The 23,872-nt window shown below is 45.3% G+C and overlaps 1 protein-coding gene across 4 annotated transcripts in view; it reads left to right on the top strand.

The window, feature by feature from the left end:
- The window catches only part of ube2f (ubiquitin-conjugating enzyme E2F (putative)), a 160,195-nt gene that overhangs the window by 93,340 nt on the left and 42,983 nt on the right, over positions 1 to 23,872 (top strand). For all 4 annotated transcript variants that reach the window (XM_070876096.1, XM_070876094.1, XM_070876095.1 and 1 more), the window contains 2 exons: positions 2,066 to 2,133; positions 20,585 to 20,655. In XM_070876096.1, the coding sequence (XP_070732197.1) occupies positions 2,066 to 2,133; positions 20,585 to 20,655 (139 nt within the window). The remainder of the gene's footprint in view (positions 1 to 2,065; positions 2,134 to 20,584; positions 20,656 to 23,872) is intronic.

Below are 23,872 nucleotides of genomic sequence, written 5' to 3'. Positions count from 1 at the left end.
ATAATACTCCCAGATAAAAATAAAACAAATATTATCTGTCTCTATCGCCCACTCAAATTATTTCTCTTGCTCTCTCCTCCTCCTCCTCCTCCTCCTCCTCTTTCTCTCTCTCTCTCTCTCTCTCCTCTATCATTTCTTTCCCCTGGCCTGCAATTGCTCGTTCTCTCGCACAACAGTTTATTTCGCTCCCTGTGAGTATCTCATTTTCTCTGCCCCTTTCTCTCTCCTCCCTCTCCGCTAGCCTCAGCAGCCTGAATAAAGCAAAAATAAGGGATCTCATTTCAGGAAAACTCTGGGAAATCCTTCCCCAATTCCCTAAGGCAATCATACATGGCTACTTGTGACACATCATTAAACATATTTAACAAAGCATTCCCCTCCCCTATCCCTCTCTCCATATGCCCCATCATCATTATAGGCAGTCCCTCAAAATCGAGGAAGACTTGCTTCCACTCTAAAAGTGAGTCCTCAGGTGACTGTACAGTCCAATATGGGAATTACAGTCTCTGTCACAGGTGGGACAGGCAGTCGTTGAAGGAAAGGGTGGGTGGGGATTCTGATTTGCCGCATGCTCTCTTAATCCTTCAACATCCTTAAGGGCACCAATAACAAACGCCATAGACTTCCGACCCCATGTTCTCTTTCAATAGCCTTCAGTAGTTGTGCATGCTAAATGTATCAATCATTCACCTGCTCTGCGACCCTGGGTGTGAAATGCCACAAAGTCATCACCTCTGTAGAAAGAGGTTACTGTTCACTAAGGTTAAATCCATATCCCCAGGCTTTGGGAACGGTCATCAGTTTAAGGTGACTGAATAAGTCAAATTTCGGTTTTCATTTCATGTGATGCTGAGATTTGTTCTGGGTATCAAATTCTGAGAGTCCATCAGGTTTTTTTCTGCAAAAACTATTCATAGCCTTGGAAATAGTATGCCTTGCAAGCCTAATGCAACACTGAGGGAATAACCCAGGTTAAGGTTAATCCAGCAGACACAGTTTACTTGGGTTTTCAAAACGTACTTCAGCAAAATTCCTGACCAGGCAAATAGGAAAGGTGATGGAACAAATGAAATATTTCTAGTTTGGTTGTAAAGTGGTTTTGCCACCGAAGCCAGAGCGTAGTGATGAAAGCTGAATGCTCTGGCTGGTGGATGGGGGCCAGGGGAGTCCAAGCTGGATCATTCAAACATGGACTCTGGATGAAGTGGGCTGATGGGACAGGGACAGTCCATGTTAGATACAGTAATGCAGTGATTATGTTACAGGACCAGCAACCCTGAGGTTCACTAAGTTCAAATCTCACAGCAAATGGTGAAATTGTGTTCAATAAATCTGGTCATTTGTGAGCTGGCCCCAGATAAAATGGCCATGAAAGCTACTGTACTTTTGTAAAAGCCTAACTGGTTTGCTCTTGACCTTCAGGGAAAGAAGCCTGCCACCCCTGTCTGGTTTGGCATCCTACATGCGACTCCAGTTCCACATTACCTAGTTGATTCCTAATGCAAATTAGCCCCATATCGACCTTCCCCCGATCATCAATAAAGTGATGCAAGGTGTCACCAATCATGCCATCAAGCGATTCCTGCTTGCCAATAAGCTGCTACTGAAACTCAGTTAATTACACAGACTGCAGCCGTTCAAGAAGGCGGCTCAGGGCAACTAGGGATGGGCAATAAATGCCCGTTTTGCCAGCGTCATCCATATTCTAAGAACACGAATCACAAAATCTACATGGAGTGGGGTTACGGCCCGGAGTATATGAGAGAATAATCAGACAGGGATTCTGGATGGAATGGGGTTGATGGACTGAGTGGCCTTTACTCGCACCAGATTTTCTTGTATATTATATATATGTGTGTCTATGAAGTGGTGCAATATAATATGTGTGTGTGTGAGAAATGGTGCGATTATATATATATAGTGTGTGCAAGATATGGGGCCTGTAAATGGTGTGGCTTATGCAAGAAGTGTGGGTGTATTTGTGACAAATGGTGCATGTTATCTGTTGGGAATGGTACTTCAGAGAAGTGCTTATATCTGTTGCTCCATCCTGTTCTGTTAACAGATGAAGGGTATTACCAGGGCGGCAAGTTCCAGTTTGAAATGGATGTTCCAGAAGCCTACAATATGGTGGTGAGTAGAGGTGTTTTGCTGACTTTTAATCTGCAAATGACCACCGAGCCTGGAGGGCAAAGCAGGAGGAAATGGATCCAGGAAATTCTGTCTGAGTTTACACTGTTTTTATGTAATCATTGTGCACATCAAGGTGAGGAATCTTAGTGCTGGCAAATGGACAAGTAACTATTTCAGTGCCACAGTGTCAACTTGGAGCACTCCTAGGGCAGATACAGCATGGCTAAGATACAAAGTAAAGATCCCTCTACACTACCCATCAAACATTCCAGGGCAGATAAGCACAGATTAGATACAGAGCAAAGCTTCCTCGACACTGTCTCATCAAACACCCCAGGGCAGATACAGAGTAAAGCTCCCTCTACACTGTTTCATCAAACACTTCCAGGCTAGATACAGAAGCAAGAGAGGAAATAGCAGAGGCTTTGACCATCATTTTCCAGGCCTCTTTGGATTCATGCATGGTGCCAGAGGACTGGAGGACTGCTAATGTGGTACCCTTGTTTAAGAAGGGAGAAATGGATAAGCCGAATAACAGTCTCTGTCACAGGTGGGACAGACAGTCGTTGAAGGAAAGGGTAGGTGGGGAGTCTGATTTGCCGTGCGCTCCTTCCACTGCCTGTGCTTGCTTTCTGTACGCACTCGGCGATGAGACTTGAGGTGCTCAGTGCCCTCCCAGATGCTCTTCCTCCACTTTGCCAGGGACTCCCAGGTGTCGATGGGGATGTTGCATTTTATCAAGGAGGCTTTGAGGGTGTCCGTGAAATGTTTCCTCTGCCCACTTAGGGATCGCCTGCCGTGTAGGAGTTCCGAGTAGAGCACTTGCTTTGGGAGTCTTGTGTCAGGCATGCGAACAATGTGGCCCGCCCAACGGAACTGGTCGAGTGTGGTCAGTGCTTCGATGCTGGGGATGTTGGCCTGATCGAGGACGCTGATGTTGGTGCTTCTGTCCTCCCAGGGGATTTGCACAATCTTGCGGAGACATCGTTAGTGGTATTTCTCCAGCGATTTGAAGTGTCTACTGTATATGGCCCACGTCTCTCAACCATACAAGAGGGCGGGTATCACTACAGTCCTGTAGACCATGAGCTTGGCGCCAGATTTGAGGGCCTGATCTTCAAACACTCTCTTCCTCAAGCGGCCGAATGCTGCGTTGGCGCACTGGAGGTGGTGTTGAACCTCATTGTCGATGTCTGCTATTGCTGATAATAGGCTTCCGAGGTATGGAAACTGGTCTACGTTGTCCAGGGCCGCGCCATGAATCTTGATGACTGGGGGGGGGCAGTGCTGTGTGGTGGGGTCAGGTTGGTGGACTACCTTTGTCTTATGGATGTTTAGTGTAAGGCCCATGCTTTCGTACGCCTCTGAAGATGTTGACTATGACTTGGAGTTCAATCTCTGAATGTGCACACGTCGTCCGAGTACTGTAGCTCGATGATAGAGGATGGGGACGGTCTTGGATCTGGTCTAGAGACGACGAAGGTTGAACAGGTTCCCACTGGTTCTGTAGTTTAGATTCACTCCAGCTGTTGAGTGTGAAGTGGAGCATTGCAGCGAGGAAGATCGAGAAGAGGGTTCTCTTACGGTCTCAGTAAGTCACGAACAAGAGCATTTCATTTTTCCCTATTAATCCTGAAAATAGGTCATCATTTGTTAAATGTATTACTATCACATTATAGTGGATTCCTTATATGTAAAGTGCATTGTGCAGAGTTATGTGGGTGGTAAACCTTTGCAGAGGAGTATCATCTGGTTCAAGAGATGGTCTCCCTCTTGGCCTTTCATGTGACTGTTAGATTTAAGAGTGCCATAAAATTCGCTCCTTCTGGTGTTTTATGGAAATGAGACAAACCAATTAATTAGTTCTATACTGCCACCAGGTCACTGGGCGTGACTGATTTCCTCACCCCTCAGGGTCATTCTATGCTATCACCAGATCATTGGGAGAGACTTTTTTTTTTTAATGTGGGCATTGCTGGCAAGGCCAGCATTTATTGCCCATCCCTAATTGCCCTTGAGAAAGTGGTGATGAGACGACATCTTGAACCGCTGCAGTCCTTGTGGTACTTCCACAGTGCTGTTAGGGATGGAGTTCCAGGATTTTGATCCAGTGACGATGAAGGAACGCAATATATTTCCAAGTCAGGATGGTGGGGAACTTGTAGGTGATGGTGCTCCCATATGCTTGCTGCCCTTGTTTTTCTAGATGGTAGAGATAGCGGGTTTGGGAGGTGCTGCCGAAGAAGCCGTGGTGAGTTGCTGCAGTGCATCTTATAGATGGTACATACTGCAGCCACAGTACACCTGTGGTGGAGGGACTCAATGTTTATGGTAGTGGATGGGGTGCCAAATAAGCGAGCAACTTTGTGCTGGATGGTACCGAGCTTCTTGAGTGCTGCTGGAGCTGCTCTCTCGGGCAAGTGGAGAGTATTCCATCCTGACTTCTTCCTTGTAGATGGTGGAAAGGCTTTGGGGATCAGGAAGTGAGACACTCGCCGCAGAATATCCAGCCTCTGACCCGCACTTGTTGCCACTGATTTTATATGGTTGGTCCAGTTAAGTTTCTGGACAATTGTGACTTCCAGGATGTTGATGGTAAAACCGTTGAATATCAAGGGTAGATGGTTAGACTCTCGCTTGTTGGAGATGATCATTGCCTGGCACTTATGTGGTGCGAATATAACTTGCCACTTATCAGCCCAAGCCTGAATGTCATCCAGGTCTTGCTGGATGCAGGCATGGACTGCTTCATTTTCTGAGGAGTTGTGAATGGAACTGAACACTGTGAAATCATCAGCAAACATACCCACTTCTGACATGATGGAGAGAAGGTCATTGATGAAGATGGTTGGGCCTAGGGCACTGCCCTGAGCGATGTCCTGGGGCTGGGATGATTGACCTTCAACAACTACAACCATCTTCATTTGTGCCAGGTATGATTCCAGCCAGTGGAGGGTTTTCCCTCTGATTCCCATTGTCTTCAATTTTACGAAGGCTCCTTGGAGCCACACTCGGTTAAATGCTGCCCTTGACGTCAAGGGCAGTCACTCTCACCTCACCTCTGGAATTCATGTTTGGACCAAGTCTGGAATGAGGGCTGGAACTGAGTGATCCTTGTGGAACCCAAACTGAGCATCGGTAAACAAGTTGTTGGTGAGTAAGTGCCGCTTGATAGTACTGTCGATAATACCTTCCATCACTTTGCTGATTCCCTCCCCCCCTCAGGGTCATTCTATACTATCACCAGGTCACTGGGCGAGACTGATTCCCTCACCCCTCGGGGTCATTCTATACTGCCACCAGGTCACTGGGAGAGACCCAATTCCCTCACCCCTCAGGATCATTCTACACCATCACCAGGTCAAAGAGACTGAAAAGAATGGTTAGCATTTTGGTGCATACCCACCATTAGACAGAAAGAGTATGGTTAGAAAAGTGGAGCGGGGGCAGGGGCTAGCTGGATGAAGTAAGCTGTGAGGAGGATGCAAAGAGACGGCAAAAGGCTGGTTAAGTTATGGTTCTTTCACAAGTGAAGTGATTGGGCAAGAAGGTGGCAGATGGAGTATAATATGGGGAAGTATGAAATTATCCACTTTGGTAAGAAAAATGGAAAAGCAGAATATTTTTTAAAAGGTGAGACACTAGTAAATGTTGATATTCGGAGGGACCTGGGTGTCCTTGTACATGAATCACAGAACGATAACATACAGGTACAGCAAAGCATTAGGATGGCAAATGGTATGTTAGCCTTCATTGCAAGGGGGTTGGAGTGTAAGCATAAGGACATCTTGCTACAATTGTACAGGGCTTTGATGAGACCACACCTGGAGTACTGTGCACAGTTTTGGTCTCCTTACCTAAGGAAGGATAGACTTGCCTTAGAGACAGTGCAATGAAAGTTCACTTGATTGATTCTTGGGATTAGATGATTGTTCTATGAGGAGAGAATGAGTAGAATGGGCCTATACTCTCTGGTGTTTAGAAGAATGAGAGGTGATCTACTGAAATGACACGGTAGATGCTGAGAGGCTGTTTCCCCTGGCTGGAGAGTCTAGAACTGGAGGTCATAGTTTCAGGATAAGGGACTAAGATGTGGAGAAATTTCTTCACTGAGGGTTTAGAATCCTTGGAATTTTCTTACCCCAGAGGGCTGTGGATGCTCAAATGATGAGTATATTCAAGACTTAGATCAATAGATTTTTGGGCACTAAGGGAATCAAGGATATGGGGGGTAGGGCAGGAAAGTGGAGCTGATGTCGGAGTTCAGAGCCATGATCTTATTGAATGCGGAGCAGACTTGAGAGGCTGTATGGCCTTCTGCTACTAATTCTTCTGTTCCAGAGGAAGAGAACCAAATCAATATCATCTCCTCCTCCTCCTCGTCCTCGTCCTCGTCCTCGTTGTTGTTCAGCGCCCTCCCAGATGCACTTCCTCTACGTAGGGCGGTTTTTGGTCAGGGACTCCCAGGTGTCAGTGGGGATGTTGCACTTCATCAGGGAGACTTTGGGGGTGTCCTTGTAACGTTTCCTCTACCCACCTTTGGCTCGTTTGCCACGAAGGAGTTCCGAGTAGAGCACTTGTTTGGGAGTCTCATGTCTGGCATGTGAACAATGTGGCAGAGCTGATCAAGTGTGGTCAGTGCTTCAATCCTAGGGATGTTGGCCTGGCCGAGGATGCTAATGTTGGTGCGTCTGTCCTCCCAGGGAATTTGTAGGATCTTGCGGAGATATCATTGGTCGTATTTCTCCAGCGACTTGAGGTGTCTACTGTACATGGTCTATGTCTCTGAGCCATACAGGAGGGCGGGTATTACTACAGCCCTGTAGACCATGAGCTTGGTGGCCATTTTGAGGGCCTGTTCTTCAAACACTCTTTTCCTCAGGCGGCCGAAGGCTGCACTGGCACACTGGAGGCGGTGTTGAATCTCGTCGTCAATGTCTGCTCTTGTTGATAAGAGGCTCCCGAGGTATGGGAAATGATCCACGTTGTCCAGGGTCGCATCCTGGATCTTGATGACTGGGGGGCAGTGCTGTGCGGTGAGGACAGGCTGTTGGAGCACCTTTGTCTTACGGATGTTTAGCATAAGGCCCATGCTTTCGTACACCTTAGTAAATACGTTGACTATGTCTTGGAGTTCAGCCTCTGTATGTGCGCATACGCAGCCGTCGTCCGCGTACTGTAGCTCGATGACAGAGGTTGGGGTGGTCTTGGACCTGGCCTGGAGACGGCGAAGGTTGAACAGGTTCCCACTGGTTCTGTAGTTTAGTTCCATTCCAGCAGAGAGCTTGTTGACTGTGAGGTGGAGCATGGCAGTGAGGAAGATTGAGAAGAGGGTTGGGGCGATGACACAGCCCTGTTTGACCCCAGTCCGGACGTGGATTGGGTCTGTGATGGATCCGTTGGTAAGGATCACGGCCTGCATGTCGTCGTGGAGCAGGCGGAGTATGGTGACGAACGTTTGGGGGCATCCGAAACGGAAGAGAACGCTCCATATACCCTCGCGGTTGACAGTGTCAAAAGCCTTTGTAAGGTCGAAGAAGGCCATGTATAAGGGCTGGCGCTGTCGCGCTGCAAAAATTCTGTCCGTTGTGCCCCGTAGGGGCGAAATCCGCACTGTGACACCGGGAGGAGCTCCTCACCACAGGGAGAAGACGGTTGAGGAGGACTCTAGCGACGACTTTCCCAGTGGCTGATAACAGGGAGATTCTGCAGTCGAACTTTTCCCCTTTTTTAAAGATGGTCACAATCACTGCATTTCTGAGATCTCCCGGCATGCTCTCCTCCCTCCAGATCAGAGAGATTAGGTCATGTATTCGCGCCAACAGTGCCTCTCCGCCATACTTCAGTGCCTCAGTAGGGTTTCCATCCGCTCCCGTAGCCTTGTTGTTTTTGCCTGACATCAGTAGTGGGGAAAATGTTGGAATCAATCATTAAGGATGAAATAGCAGCGCATTTGGAAAGCAGTGACAGGATCGGTCCAAGTCAGCATGGATTTATGAAAGGGAAATCATGCTTGACGAATCTTCTGGAATTTTTTGAGGATGTAACTAGTAGAGTGGACAAGGGAGAACCAGTGGATGTGGTGTATTTGGACTTTCAAAAGGCTTTTGACAAGGTCCCTCACAAGAGATTGGTGTGCAAAATCAAAGCACATGGTATTGGGGGTAATATACTGATGTGGATAGAGAACTGGTAGGCAGACACTGAGCCCTGCGACACTAGTGGATTGCCGCAGGGCTCAGTGCTAGGACCCCAGCTCTTTACAATATACATTAACGATTTAGATGAAGGAATTGAGTGTAATATCTCCAAGTTTGCAGATGACACTAAACTAGGTGCCGGTATGAGCTGTGAGGAGGATGCTAAGAGGCTGCAGGGTGACTTGGACAGGTTAGGTGAGTGGGCAAATGCATGGCAGATGCAATATAATGTAGATAAATGTGAGGTTATCCATTTTGGGGGCAAAAACACGAAGGCAGAATATTATCTGAATGGCCGCAGATTAGGAAAAGGGGAGGTGCAACGAGACCTGGGTGTCATGGTTTATCAGTCATTGAAAGTTGGCATGCAGGTACAGCAGGCGGTGAAGAAGGCAAATGGTATGTTGGCCTTCATAGCTGGGGGATTTGAGTATCGGAGCAGGAAGGTCTTACTGCAGTTGTACAGGGCCTTAGTGAGGTCTCACCTGGAATATTGTGTTCAGTTTTGGTCTCCTAATCTGAGGAAGGACGTTCTTGCTATTGAGGGAGTGCAGCGAAGGTTCACCAGACTGATTCCAGGGATGGCTGGACTGACATATGAGGAGAGATTGGATTGACTGGACCTGTATTCACTGGAGTTTAGAAGAATGAGAGGGGATCTCATAGAAACATATAAAAATCTGATGGGACTGGACAGGTTAGATGTGGGAAGAATGTTCCTGATGTTGGGAATGTCCAGAACCAGATGACACAGTCTAAGGATCAGGGGTAAGCCATTTAGGACTGGATCAACTGGGCCTTTATACACTGGAGTTTAGAAGGATGCGACGGGATCTCATAGAAACGGGACTGGACAGGTTAGAATGTTCCCGATGTTGGGGAAGTACAGAACCAGGGGACATAGTCTTAGGATAAGAGGTAGGCCATTTAGGACTGAGATGAGGAGAAACTTCTTCACTCAGAGAGTTGTTAACCGATGGAATTCTCTGCTGCAGAGAGTTGTTGAAGCCAGTTCATTGGATATATTCAAGAGGGAGTTAGATATAGCCCTTACGGCTAAGGGGATCAAGGGATATGGAGAGAAAGCAGGAAAGGGGTACTGAGGGAATGATCAGCTATGATCATATTGAATGGTGGTGCAGGCTCGAAGGGCCGAATGGCCTACTCCTGCACCTATTTTCTATGTTTAAGCTGTCTTATGGCTTTTTCTACCTCGTGCAGCATTGGGGTTAACAGGCTCGTTTTACACATTTAACCATGTGCCCTGTGGGATCTCCTTTGTTATAAAGGGACCGAGACTGACTAAACGTGACTGTGCTGACTACCCTGCATGCTGTGGGTAACGGTGTTTGTCATTTGTGTTTTGATTTCCAGCTTTTGTCAGTTTTCTCTTTTATTCTGACTGAATTTGGTAGGGTTTCTGCTGGAGAAGGAGCAGTTACATTACTTCATTTGAAGATTGAAACTGAAGTAAGGAATAAGAACATAGCATAAAAAATAGATAAAGGAACCTCAGGGGAATAGTGATCATAATATGATAAAATTTTATATTGAGTTTGAGAGTGATTTAGTTAAGTCGGAACTGGGGTCTTAAATCTGAACAAAGCAAACTACGTGGGTATGAGGGACGAGTTGGCTAAGAAGGATTGCAAAATTAGATGAAAAGATATGGCTCTAGATAAGCAATGGTAAACATTTTTTTTAAATTATAATTCGCTAAAGATATACATTCCCTTAAGGAATAAAAACCCCACGGGTCCAACTGTGGCTAACAAGAGAAGTTAAGGATAGTATTAGATTAAAGGAAGACGCTTATAATGTTGCCAAAATGAGTAGTAAGCCTGAGAATTGGGTGGAATTTCAAACTTAGCAAAGGATGACCAAGAAATAGATAACTAGAGACATAAAAACAGATTGTAAAAGCTTTCATAGATATGCAAAAAGGAAGAGATTAACAAAAGTAAACGTAGGTCTCTTGCAGGTAGAGACATGGGAAATTATAATGAGGAATAAGGAAATGGCAGAGACGTTAAATAAATACTTTGCATCTTTCTTCAGGAAGGAAGTCACAAAAAGAATTCGGAAAATAGTGTGGAACCAAGGGTCCAGTGAGAATGAGGAACTTAAAGAAATTAGTATTAGTAAAGAAGTAATACTGAAGAAATTAATGGGATTAAAAACCGACAAATCCACTTGACCTGATGGCCTACATCCTAGCGTTTTAAAAGAGGTGGCTACAGAGATAAGTGGATGCATTGGTTTTGATCTTCCAGAATTCCCTAGACTCTGGAATGGTCCCTGCTCTTCAAGAAAGGAGGGAGAGAGAAAACAGGGAACTATAGACCAGTTAGTTTAACATCAATAATAGGGAAAATGCTAAAATCTATTATTGGGGACCTGGTAACAGGACACTTAGAAAATCAGAATATGATTGAACAGAGTTAGCATGGATTTATGGAAGGGAAATCATGTTTGACAAATCTGTTACAGTTTTTCTGAGGTTGTAACTAGCAGGGTAGATAAGGAGGAACCAGTGGATGTGGTGTATTTGGATATTCAATAAGTATTCGATAAGGTGCAATACAAGAGGTTAGTACACAAAATTAAGGCTCAAGGGATTGGGGGTAATATTTTAGCATTGATTGAATATAAAGGGGCTGCAGGAGGGATCAAAACTAAAAATCATGGTTTAAAAACTAGTATTAAAACACTCTAACTAAACGCACGCAGCATTCGAAATAAAGTAAATGAGTTGACGGCACAAATCATTACAAATGGGTATGATTTAGTGGCCATTACAGAAACGTGGTTGCAGGGTGGCCCAAGACTGGGAATTAAACATACAGGGGTAAATGACAATTCGGAAAGGTAGACAAAAAGGGAAAGGAAGTGGAGTAGCTCTGTTAATAAAGGATGATACCAGGGCAGTTGTGAGAGACGATATTGGCTCTAATGAACAAAATGTTGAATCATTGTGGGTGGAGATTAGAGATAGTAAGGGGAAAAAGTCACTGGTGGGCGTAGTTTATAGGCCCCCAAAAAATAACTTCACGGTGGGGCGGACAATAATCAAGGGAATAATGGAGGCATGTGAAAAAGGAACGGCAGTAATCATGGGGGATTTTAATCTACATATCGATTGGTCAAATCGCATGGGGTAGCCTTGAGGAGGAATTCACAGAATGCATACAGGATTGTTTCTTAGGACAGTATGTTACAGAACCTACAAGGGAGCAAGCTATCTTAGATCTGGTCCTGTGTAATGAGACAGGAAGAATAAACGATCTCCTAGTAAAAGATCCTCTCGGAATGAGTGATCACAGTATGGTTGAATTTGTAATACAGATTGAGGGTGAGGAAGTAGTGTCTCAAACGAGCGTACTATGCTTAAACAAAGGGGACTACAGTGGGATGAGGGCAGAGTTGGCTAAAGTAGACTGGGAACACAGACTAAACGGTGGCACAATTGAGGAACAGTGGAGGACTTTTAAGGAGCTCTTTCATAGTGCTCAACAAAAATATATTCCAGTGAAAAAGAAGGGCGGTAAGAGAAGGGATAACCAGCCGTGGATAACCAAGGAAATAAAGGAGAGTATCAAATTAAAAACCAATGCGTATAAGGTGGCCAAGGTTAGTGGGAAACTAGAAGATTGGGAAAATTTTAAACGACAGCAAAGAATGACTAAGAAAGCAATAAAGAAGGGGAAAATAGATTACAAATGTAAACTTACGCAAAACATAAAAACAGATAGTAATAGCTTTTACCGATATATAAAATGGAAAAGAGTGACTAAAGTAAATGTTGATCCCTTAGAAGATGAGAAAGGGGATTTAATAATGGGAAATGTGGAAATGGCTGAGACCTAAACAATTATTTTGCTTCGGTCTTCACAGTGGAAGACACAAAAACCATGCCAAAAATTGCTGGTCACAGGAATGTGGGAAGGGAGGACCTTGAGACAATCACTATCACTAGGGGGGTAGTGCTGGACAGGCTAATGGGACTCAAGGTAGACAAGTCCCCTGGTCCTGATGAAATGCATCCCAGGGTATTAAAAGAAATGGCGGAGGTTATAGCAGATGCATTCGTTATAATCTACCAAAATTCTCTGGACTCTGGGGAGGTGCCATCGGATTGGAAAGTAGCTAATGTAACGCCTTTGTTTAAAAAAAGGGGGCGGACAAAAGGCAGGTAACTATAGGCCGGTTAGTTTAACATCTGTAGTGGGGAAAATGCTTGAAGCTATCATTGAGAAAGAAATAGCAGGACATCTAGATAGGAATAGTGCAATCAAGCAGACGCAACATGGATTCATGAAGGGGAAATCATGTGTAACTAATTTACTGGAATTCTTTGAGGATATAACGAGCATGGTGATAGAGGTGTACCGATGAATGTGGTGTATTTAGATTTCCAAAAGGCATTCGATAAGGTGCCACACAAAAGGTTACTGCAGAAGATAAAGATATGCGGAGTCAGAGGAAATGTATTAGCACGGATAGAGAATTGGCTGGCTAACAGAAAGCAGAGAGTCGGGATAAATGGGTACTTTTCGGGTTGGAAATCGGTGGTTAGTGTTGTGCCACAGGGATCGGTGCTGGGACCACAACTGTTTACAATATACATAGATGACCTGGAAGAGGGGACAGAGTGTAGTGTAACAAAATTTGCAGATGACACAAAGATTAGTGGGAAAACGGATTGTGCAGAGGACACAGAGAGGCTGCAAAGAGATTTAGATAGGTTAAACGAATGGGCTAAGGTTTGGCAGATGGAATACAATGTCGGAAAATGTGAAGTCATCCACCTTGGAAATATTAAAAGGGAATATTATTTGAATGGGGAGAAATTACAACATGCTGCAGTGCAGAGGGACCTGGGGGTCCTTGTGCATGAATCCCAAAAAGTTAGTTTGCAGGTGCGTGCAGCAGGTAATCAGGAAGGCGAATGGAATGTTAGCCTTCATTGCGTGAGGGATGGAGTATAAAAGAAGGGAGGTCCTGCTGCAACTGTACAGGGTATTGGTGAGGCTGCACCTGGAGTACTGTGTGCAGTTTTGGTCACCTTACTTAAGGAAGGATATACTAGCTTTGGAAGGGGTACAGAGACGATTCACTAGGCTGATTCCGGAGATGAGAGGGTTACCTTATGATGATAGATTGAGTGGGTCTTTACTCGTTGGAGTTCAGAAGGATGAGGGGTGATCTTATCGAAACATTTAAAATAATGAAGGGGATAGACAGGATAGAGGCAGATAGGTTGTTTCCACTGGTCGGAGAGACTAGAAATAGGGGGCACAGCCTCAAAATACGGGGGAGCCAATTTAAAACCGAGTTGAGAATGAATTTCTTCTCCCAGAGAGTTGTGAATCTGTGGAATTCTCTGCCCAAGGAAGCAGTTGAGGCTAGCTCATTGAATATATTCAAATCACAGATAGGTAGATTTTTAACCAATAAGGGAATTAAGGGTTATGGGGAGCGGGCGGGTAAGTGGAGCTGAGTCCACGGCCAGATCATCCGTGATCTTGTTGGGTGGTGGAGCAGGCTCGAGGGGCTAGATGGCCTACTCCTGTTCCTAATTCTTCTGTTCTTATGTTCTTATTAATACTGGGGAAGTCCAGAACCAGGGGTCACAGTCTAAGGCTAAGGGGTAAGACATTTAGGACCGAGATGAGGAGAAACTTCTTCACCCAGTGAGTGGTGAACCTGTGGAATTCTCTACCACAGAAAGTTATTGAGGTCAATTCACTAAATATATTCAAAAAGGAGTTAGATGTAGTCCTTACTACTAGGGGGATCAAGGGGTATGGCGAGAAAGCAGGAATGGGGTACTGAAGTTGCATGTTCAGCCATGAACTCATTGAATGGAGGTGCAGGCTCGAAGGGCCGAATGGCCTACTCCTGCACCTATTTTCTATGTTTCTATGAAGATTGGTTAACGGACAGAAAACAGAGAGCAGGAATAAACGGGTAATTTTCGGGTTGGCAGACTGTAACTAGTGGGGTACAACAAAGATAAGTGCTTGGGCCTCAGCTATTTACAATCAATGACTTTGATGAAGGGACTGAGTGGAATGTATCCAAATTTGCTGACAGTGCAAAGCAGTTGGGAAAGTAAATTGTGAGAACGCAAAGTGGCTGCAAAGGGATATAGACAGGTTAAGTGAGTGAGGAAGAACATGGCAGATGCAATATAATGTTAAAACTGTTCAAAATAAGCTGCTTAGTTTGATAACTTCTATCACAAAATACAGCTTACAGTCCCATGTGAGACTGTATAAAATTAAGAAAACATTATCGAAAAGGAAATTAATAAAACTTTGAAAAGGATGGCATAGTTAGAAGCAAATTTGTAAAAAAAAAAGCACCTGGGAATTCAAAGTCAAAGAGGACGAATTGCTAAAAATTAAACTCAAAGGGCAGCACCTGGGACAAACAAAAAGAACCATCATGACAGGCCATAATTAAAAAGGAGCACCCATGGATAAAAGAGAATAACAAGAGCACCTGAGAGAATTAAAAGGTCACAACAAAAGATAGCTAGAAAAGCAGAGAAGATAGTACAGGTATTGGAAAAGATTTGGCTTACGGATCACAAAGAGATTGTAGGGACTGCTTGCTCCGGTAGTTAGATGGCCATATGTGTTGTACAGACAGTACCTACAGAATGGCTACCTGGAGTTGGAACTGTACACATTGAGGAAAGGTTAAGAGGGGATACTGCAGAGGCAGAAGGAAGCCACTGGTGGCATTCCAAACGGGTAAATAACATGGCGAGAAATAAATATAGACAAATTCCCTAGAGTCATTCTAAAACTCAGATAAAGGATGCCCCGCAATGTTCTCTCTTGTACTCTGTTTTTGGGAAAAGAGGGTAAGTCCCCAAGACAACCAAAATAACTCGGGCACAATTAGTGACTTTGATATAAATGAATTGAAAGTATAAGACAGGGTAAAAAGGCTCAAAATGAAAACCAATAAATTCTCGGGGATAGATAGTATTTATCCCAGAGTGCTGAGAGAGACTAGGAAGATCCGTGAAGCAGTGACAGTCATTGTGAGGGACATTGGGGAGGTACCAATGGATTGAAATGGAGCGAATGAGGTGCTCATATTCAAGGTAGCGTACTGCCTCCGCACTCCCTGCGTACTTCATGCATTATTTGAATCCCATATCATTCTGTCAGAGTTCAACTTGGTGTCTCAAATGGTAACCTGGTCCCCAGCCTTCAAATTCTCAGCAGTGTGTTAATGTTAATAAACAGATTCATTAAAAATCCCTTCCAGTCTACGTACCATTGGGAATAGTCTTGGCATTGACCAATAATATGAACTCCTGGATATGAGGATTGGTAAGCAGCACCTGCTGGTGATTTATTTAAACAGTACACGGTCTAATTGCATTTTTATCCAAAATTGATCATGTATTTGTGGTTAGTCGGAGAGTTCGTGGTCAGACTAAGATCGGGCGTAGTCCTCGAGCTGGAACACAGGCTGAATGATGCCCTACTTTAAGACTAGTTCACATACTGCTTTCAGTGGCCCAGTGGAATGACACTTGTACCTGATGTTGCTGCAGGTGGGAAGGTTTGCTGCAACAGATGTTATAAAGCTCTCTTGTTTTGAATGCACACAGGACTGGGCACAGAACTAATGATGACATTTCAGTATTGGAACACTGAATGATAGAGTAATATCGCTATACAGGAGGCATCTGTGCTTTGTCCCATGTCTGGTGTGTGAGGGCGATGTGTACGAGTAGGCTGTAATTGTCAGTTAAACCTGTCGGCACTAATTTTGCAACAAAGAAATTGACTCCAAAGTGTCCTGTTTAATCGCGGCAAATTAGACGCTGAGTTTAATAAGAGGGTGCCCAGCAATTTAATTACAGGAAAACAGTCGGCAACATCAATGGAAAAATTAATGATGCAAGATAAAATTGAATTGTTCATGTTGCAGGAAGGGAAAGAGGCTGTGAGCAAGTGGATTGTGTGGGGAGGGGAGGGGTTGTGAGTGAATAGACTGGGAGGGGTTGTGAGTGAATAGACTGGGAGGGGAGTAATAGTGACTGCAGGGTGATGGGGAGTGATTGTGAGTGAATAGATTATGGGGGAGGGGGTTGAGAATGGGAGTGAACCGATTGTGGGGGGGGTAATGGGAGTAAACAGATTGTGGGGGGGGACTGGGAGTGAACAGATTGTGGGGGGGGGGAATGGGAGTGAACAGATTGTTGCGGGGGGGGAACTGGGAGTGAACAGATTGTGGGGGGGGGGGAATGGGAGTGAACAGATTGTGGGGGGGGGCGAATGGGAGTGAACAGATTGTGGGGGGGGCGAATGGGAGTGAACAGATTGTGGGGGGGGGACTGGGAGTGAACAGATTGTCGGGGGGGGGGACTAGGAGTGAACAGATTGTGGGGGGGGCGAATGGGAGTGAACAGATTGTGGGGGGGGGACTGGGAGTGAACAGATTGTCGGGGGGGGGACTAGGAGTGAACAGATTGTGGGGGGGGGACTGGGAGTGAACAGATTGTCGGGGGGGGGGACTAGGAGTGAACAGATTATGGGGGGGTGGGGGGGGTGGCGGGGAAGAGACTGGGAGTGAACAGATTGTGGGGGAGGGGCCTTTGAGTGATGCTGCATAGAGTTCGGTTGACTGAGATCTAGGGGTCCAAGCAGATTCAACCGATGTTGAACTAAGTGAGCAAAACAGTAGAAAACAAGTCGGAAAAAGTCATGATCAAACTCCACAGATCTCAGGTCAGATATGGGACTGAAGTCATGGTTTGGGAAGGATGCGTAGGGTATCACGGTTCACTTTCTGAAGGTTGTTACTGATCTATCTGGGCTACCCCACAATTTATCAGGTTTGTTGTCTCAAACTTAACAATTTCAACAATAGGATTTAAACCCATGAGCTTTGGGTTGCTAGCACTCCATCATAACACTATGGTATTGTAACCTTTTAACCCTTCATGTACTATGACAGCATTCAAGAAGCCAATACCAAGCTAAATGTTAGACAAAATTACTTCATTTTTGTCGCATCAGTTCCCTCTTTTGATTTTGATACCGGCGAGGAGTAAAACCACTGATTTTTTTTTAAATATATTAGTTCTTGGGATGTGGGTGCTGCTACCAGCATTTATTGCCCATTTCTGATTGCAATTGAGTCACATTTAGGCCAGACCAATGTGCTAAATGGTACCTGCCAATAACCTTTTGGTCAGATTGATATGCACCAGATACTTGGTGGTCCTGGGCTTCTCAGGGATCTCCTTTTCATGAGGCAGCAGGTAATTGTTGGCTTCACTCGAGTTATTTCATTTCCAGTCATTTACACAGTTATATGGACTTGTTCTTCTTGGGGACCAATCACACCAGAGATGAGAGTGCTTCCAGGCCTAATTTCTTTGTTACTTCCCTCACTTTGTATTTGCTCATGCTGTGAGGCACAGGGTGTGCGCCATGAAGCCCTGCTTTTGAGTGACCTTGTTTACCGTGGAACCCATTTTACACTCTCACATATTTACACACTCTCCTTTATTTCTATCCCAAAGTGGTGATGATACATAGTGACACTTCCTCGCAGGAGAGACGGGGTTTTAACATGCGGTAAATCTAGCACTTCCAGGGTTGATTGAGTCTCAACGGCAACATCTATCTCCCTGTGCCTTTCCACCAACGTGTGCGGACCCACCTAGCAGCACCAACAATCCCTGGCCTGCCTGATACTCAGTGCCTGGCATTGTAATTGTTCCAGCTTTTCCTAGGGTCCTGTGAACATTTTAGATCCTCTTGTACAATGTTCCCCTAAGGAGCGTGGCCACGCATCAATCACGAGGTCCTGCGCAGGCTGCTCACCAGCTGTCGCTGTGGAAGTAATAACGTGCAGTGAATTTAAAGGGCCCACGCAGGAAAACTAATTTAGAGGGAACATTGTTCTTGTGTAAGTTAAGCCAACCTATTTGGGCCATCCCTTAATTTATTCTGTGTCCTCTTCAGTGTCCTTCCTGAACCTGTTCCTCAATGGCTTTGCATAGTCTAACCCTCTGCCAGCTCTCAGTGCTCCAAACTAGCTGGATTCATCTGGTGGTGAGATTTTGTGCAGGGATCAGTCAGCCCCCTTAGATGCTATTACATGGGTGGTGTCACTGTGGCAACAAGAGCCTCCTCATCCCAGATCTGCTGCTGCCACTGCCTCGGTGTTACTTCTGCTTCGGCTGGCTCTGAGGAACCAGTGAGCTTTCCGCCCTTTTACCCTACTGGCCATAATGTCCTGATCATTCAAATCATTCCCAACAGAACCTTGAACAGTAAGAGAGCAAACTGTCTGACTTCTTTCACCCGACCACAGGAGCGATTCTAGGTATAACTATCCGGATGAGACGGAAGGGTCTGGGAGTGATTCTGGATTGTGATGTGGGGAAGAGTCTGAGAGTGATTGAGTTACTGCAAGCCTGATGCTGGTGATTACTGGGAGAAATGCACAGCATTGATATGCTGTGTGAATGGCAGTAGTATTTGTGTGATAAGTATGTTTGGATCAGAATGGAATTGTGCCCCTGCATTCTGATAAAGGCACAGGACCCCAGGGTGGGCAAGTGACATTTCTGGGAATCTTACAGTGAAGCTATTAACTCCGAGAACAATCCTCTGATAAATTGGACTGTGTGTCCTGCCCACACAACTTGCAGCTTAGACTGTCAGTACAGCAGATCCCTGGTGATGGATGGGGACAGCAGATCATGTGAGGCATATCAAACTGCTGAACGTTTCCTGTTATCTGAGCTAGAGGTTATTGTTTTCCTTTTATCAATATCAGGAATCTGCTACATCCTTGCTCAGCTGGAAGCAAACAGGCTTGTTACATCATGGCTCTGTGCTGAGCTTTAAAGAGACTGAAAGAAAGAAAGACTTGCATTTATAAGGCTGGCATGCAGTGCAGTCAAGGCTTCAGCTTCTCAAAGGCCGACGGCTTTATTATTATTTCCATAATCATTATTCCTCAGCGTTGTTACAGTCCACAGGTTGCCTACGACTCCCCACCCTTTCACAGACAATGCACCCCATCCAACTCCCTACCCTTTCACATATACACACTGTACCCAACCACCTCCCTACCCTTTCACATATACACACTGTACCCAACCACCTCCCTACTCTTTCACATATACACACTGTACTCAACCACCTCCCTACCCTTTCACATATACACAGTGTACCCAACCACCTCCCTACCCTTTCACAAACACACTGTACCCAACCACCTCCCCACCCTTTCACACACACACTGTACCCAACCACCTCCCTACTCTTTCACATGTACACACTGTACTCAACCACCTCCCTACCCTTTCACAAACACACTGTACTCAACCACCTCCCTACCCTTTCACATATACACACTGTACCCAACCACCTCCCTACTCTTTCACATATACACACTGTACTCAACCACCTCCCTACCCTTTCACATATACACAGTGTACCCAACCACTTCCCTACCCTTTCACAAACACACTGTACCCAACCACCTCCCCATCCTTTCACACACACACTGTACCCAACCACCTCCCTACTCTTTCACATATACACACTGTACCCAACCACCTCCCTACCCTTTCACAAACACACTGTACCCAACCACCTCCCTACCCTTTCACACACACACTGTACCCAACCACCTCCCTACCCTTTCACACACACACTGTACCCAACCACCTCCCTACTCTTTCACACACACACTGTACCCAACCACCTCCCCACCCTTTCTCACACACACACACACACACACACACACGCACACACTGCCCTTTCTCTCTCACACACACATACACACACAAACTACCCCATCCAACTCCCCGCCCTTTCTCTCTCTCTCGCTCTCTCTCACACACGCACCCCCCACTCTTTCTCTCTCTCTCTCACTCACACACACACACACACCCACACACCCCACCGCCCTTTCTCTCTCTCTCTCTCTCTCACACACACACACACACACACAACCCCATCCAACTCGCCGCCCGTTCGCGCACGTATGCTCGCCCCACGCGCGCCCCAGAGGAGGTCTGGCTGGTATGTTTTGTCGTTTAGCCGAGACTTTCCTATGAATAACTTTATCACGGTAACACACAGTCTTCCCATTTTACTCAAGTATTGCCTGGCTTGACTTCTTCAAGGTGGCAAAACATCATCCAACTCAAAAGTGAAATTGAAAACTAACTTTCCTTTTTTCTGTTTCTGCAGCCTCCCAAGGTGAAATGTTTGACCAGAATTTGGCACCCCAATATTACCGAGACAGGGGAAATCTGTTTAAGGTATTGCTTTTGTTTGATGCTTCTCAGGTTTTGATCGATTGCAAAAGACTGATGTGTTTTATACATATATTTTGAAATGATCAAGTACACATCTTCAGTTGACCAACTGGCACTAGGGCACTGACCGTGTTTAGGTTGGCGTCCTGGTCTCCATGGGGGAGCAGTATTACACACTCAGCTATGGCAATACTTGTGAGCCTTTTGATGGAACCAGTCGTTACTGACATCACACTTGGTATCATGGATTCCTGAAATGGGTCCCAACTGGAGGGAAGATTTGGCAGAATCTGAGCTTCGTAATGCTTCAAACTCTAAAACCCTTTGTCATATCTTTTTCATATAACATTTTATATATGCCAGTGAATTTAAAATGGTCTGCATTTAGTTGTAATCTTATAATTCCTTTGTCTCTGTGAAGAGAAAGACATTATAATAAAGTGTCTAGAGACATTCTGCATTTCCATAGGTCATTTACTTCAGAAATACCTTCATCACTTTAAATTGTTAAATTCATGCAGAAATTCTAGAGGCCAGTCATGTTCTAGGGTTGTTCCCTGAACTCAATCTAATTGAATCATTAATCTTTTGATGAGCAGTGGGTGTTTATTTGTAGATTCCAATTACATAGAAACATAGGAACAGGAGTAGGCCATGTAGCCCCTCGAGCTTGTTCCGCCATTCAATGAGATCATCATAACTTTTATTTATATCGCGCCTTTAACATAGTAAAAAGCTTCACAACAGTGTTACAAGACAAAACAGATAAATTTGACGCCGAGCCACAAAAGAAGAAATGAAGGCAAATGACCAAAAGCTTGGTTAAAGAGGTAGATTTTAAGGAATGTCTTAAAGGAGGAAAGAAAGGTAGAGAGACAGAGAGGTTTAGGGAGGGAGTTCCAGAGCTTAGGGCCCAAACAGCTGAAGACACGGTCACTGATGGTTGAGCGGTTATAATGAGGGATTTTCTAGAAGCCAGAATTTGAGGAGCGCAGACATCTTGTGGGGTTGTGAGGCTTAAAAAGATTACAGAGATAGGGAGGGGCAAGGCCATGGAGGGATTTGTAAACAATGATGAGAATTTTGAAATCGAGGCTTGGTTTAACCAGGAGCCAATGTAGGTCAGAAAGCACAGGGATGATGGGTGAACGTGACTTGGTGCGAGTTAGGACACGGGCTGCTGAGTTTTGGATGACCTCAAGTTTACGTAGTGTAGAATGTGGGCGGCCGGCCAGGAGTGAGTTGGATTAGTCAAGTCTAGAAGTAACAAAAGCATGAATGTGGGTTTCAGCAGCAGAAGAGCTGAGGCAGGGGCGAAAGTGAACAATGTTACAGAAGTGGAAAAAGGCGGTTTTAGTTATGCTGTGGATATGTGGCTGGAAACTCATTTCAGAGTCAAATATGACACCTAGGTTGCGAACAGTCTCGTTTACCCTCAGATTGACGCAAGGGAGAGGGATGGAGTCAGTGGTTAGGGAACGCAGTTTGTGGCGAGATCTTCACAATATTTAATTGGAGATAATTTCTGCTCATCCAGTACTGGATATCAGGCAAGCAATCTGACAATTTAGATACCAAGCAGGGGTCGAGAGAAGTGATGGAGAGGTAGAGCTGGGTATTGTCAGCGTACATGTGGAAACTGACTGTGTTTTCAGATGATATCGCCAAGGGGCAGTATATAAATGAGAAATAAGAGGGGACCAAGGACAGATCCTTGGGGAACACCAGAGGTAACGATGCGGAAGTGGGAAGAGAAGCCATTGCAGGAGATTTTCTGGCTACGATTAGATAGATAAGAATGGAACCAGGCGAGTGCAGTCCCACCCAGCAGGACGGTGGAGAGGCGTTGGAGGAGGATTGAGTGGTCAACTGTGTCAAAGGCTGTAGACAGGTCGAGAAGGAGGAAGAGAGATAGTTTACTTTTGGCACACTCAAAGGATGTCATTTGTGAATTTGATGAGAGCCGTTTCGATATTGTGGCACTGGCAAAAAACAGATTGAAGGGAATTCAAGTATTGAATTCATGGAAAGATGGTCACGGTTTTGGGAGGCGACAACATGTTCAAGTACTTTGGACAGGAAAGGAGATGAGGCGATAGCTAGCAAGCGAAGTGGGGTCAAGGGTTGGTTTTTTGAGGAGAGGGGTGATGACAGCAGGTTTGAAGGAGAGGGGAACAGTACCTGAGGAGAGAGAACCATTAACAATGTCGGCTAACATGGGAGCCAAAAAAGGAAGTTAGGTAGTCAGCAGTTTAGTAGGAATAGCTGATCTGTGACCTAACTCCATATACCCGCCTTTGCCCCATATCCTTTAGTACCTTCGGTTAACAAAAGTCTGTCGATCTCAGATCTAAAATTAACAATTGACCAAGTATCAACTACCGTTTGGGAAAGAGAGTTACAAACTTCTACCACACTTTGCGTATAGAAGTGTTTCCTAACTTCACCGCTGAAAGACCTAGCTCTAATTTTTAAGCTACGTCCCCGAGTCCTGGACTCCCTAACCAGTGGAAATAGTTGCTCTCTCTCTACTCTTATCAGTTCCCCGTTGTTATGTCTGTGATGTACTTATGAATGACTCCACGAGGCAATGTGCTGTACTCAAACTGTCGTGACCTTGGTCCTTTATTCTTAACACCAGAGTGAGGACTGCCCTTTTATACAGCCCCTGCCACCAGGGCAGGAAATCCTGGTCTTCACCAGTTGCACCCTCTAATGGTGCCAGCATGTATATACACAGTGTAAACCTTATTGATCGTACATCAGGTAAACAAGTTTCCATCTTATGCAACTATACAGTAACTACACTGAGAGTATATCTATAGTCTGCATATATAATATCTCTCTTCCCCCAAGTCCTTTGTGCCAATTACCTTTGCATTATGTGCTCTGGCTTAGCTCTCCCCAGACTTAAGTACCAATAGCCCTTGCACCTTGGCTGTGCTTTGGCTTGGCGCTCTCCCTGTTAACTCCCAAGTCCTTTTGCCACAACGTTGGGTAATGGTTACCAGCTTGGATGTTTTGATGATGCAGTGGAGGTTCCATGTGTGTGTTCATGGCTACATACATCCATTTACACCCCCCCCCCCCCCCCCGGCCCCAGCGAGATCATGCACATGCAGCTGGCCCATTACATTAACATACAGGATCAGACACAGTGCAAGTACAAAGAAAGGAAGAAAAAAAAAAACAGTTTGTATCGTGACACTTTGGTTCAGTG

This window comes from Pristiophorus japonicus, chromosome 3 (genome assembly GCF_044704955.1).
Source record: "Pristiophorus japonicus isolate sPriJap1 chromosome 3, sPriJap1.hap1, whole genome shotgun sequence".
Classification (NCBI taxonomy): domain Eukaryota; kingdom Metazoa; phylum Chordata; class Chondrichthyes; family Pristiophoridae; genus Pristiophorus; species Pristiophorus japonicus.
The sequence above is the reverse complement of the archived record's forward strand: the minus strand, read 5'-3'. Positions and strand labels throughout refer to the sequence as shown.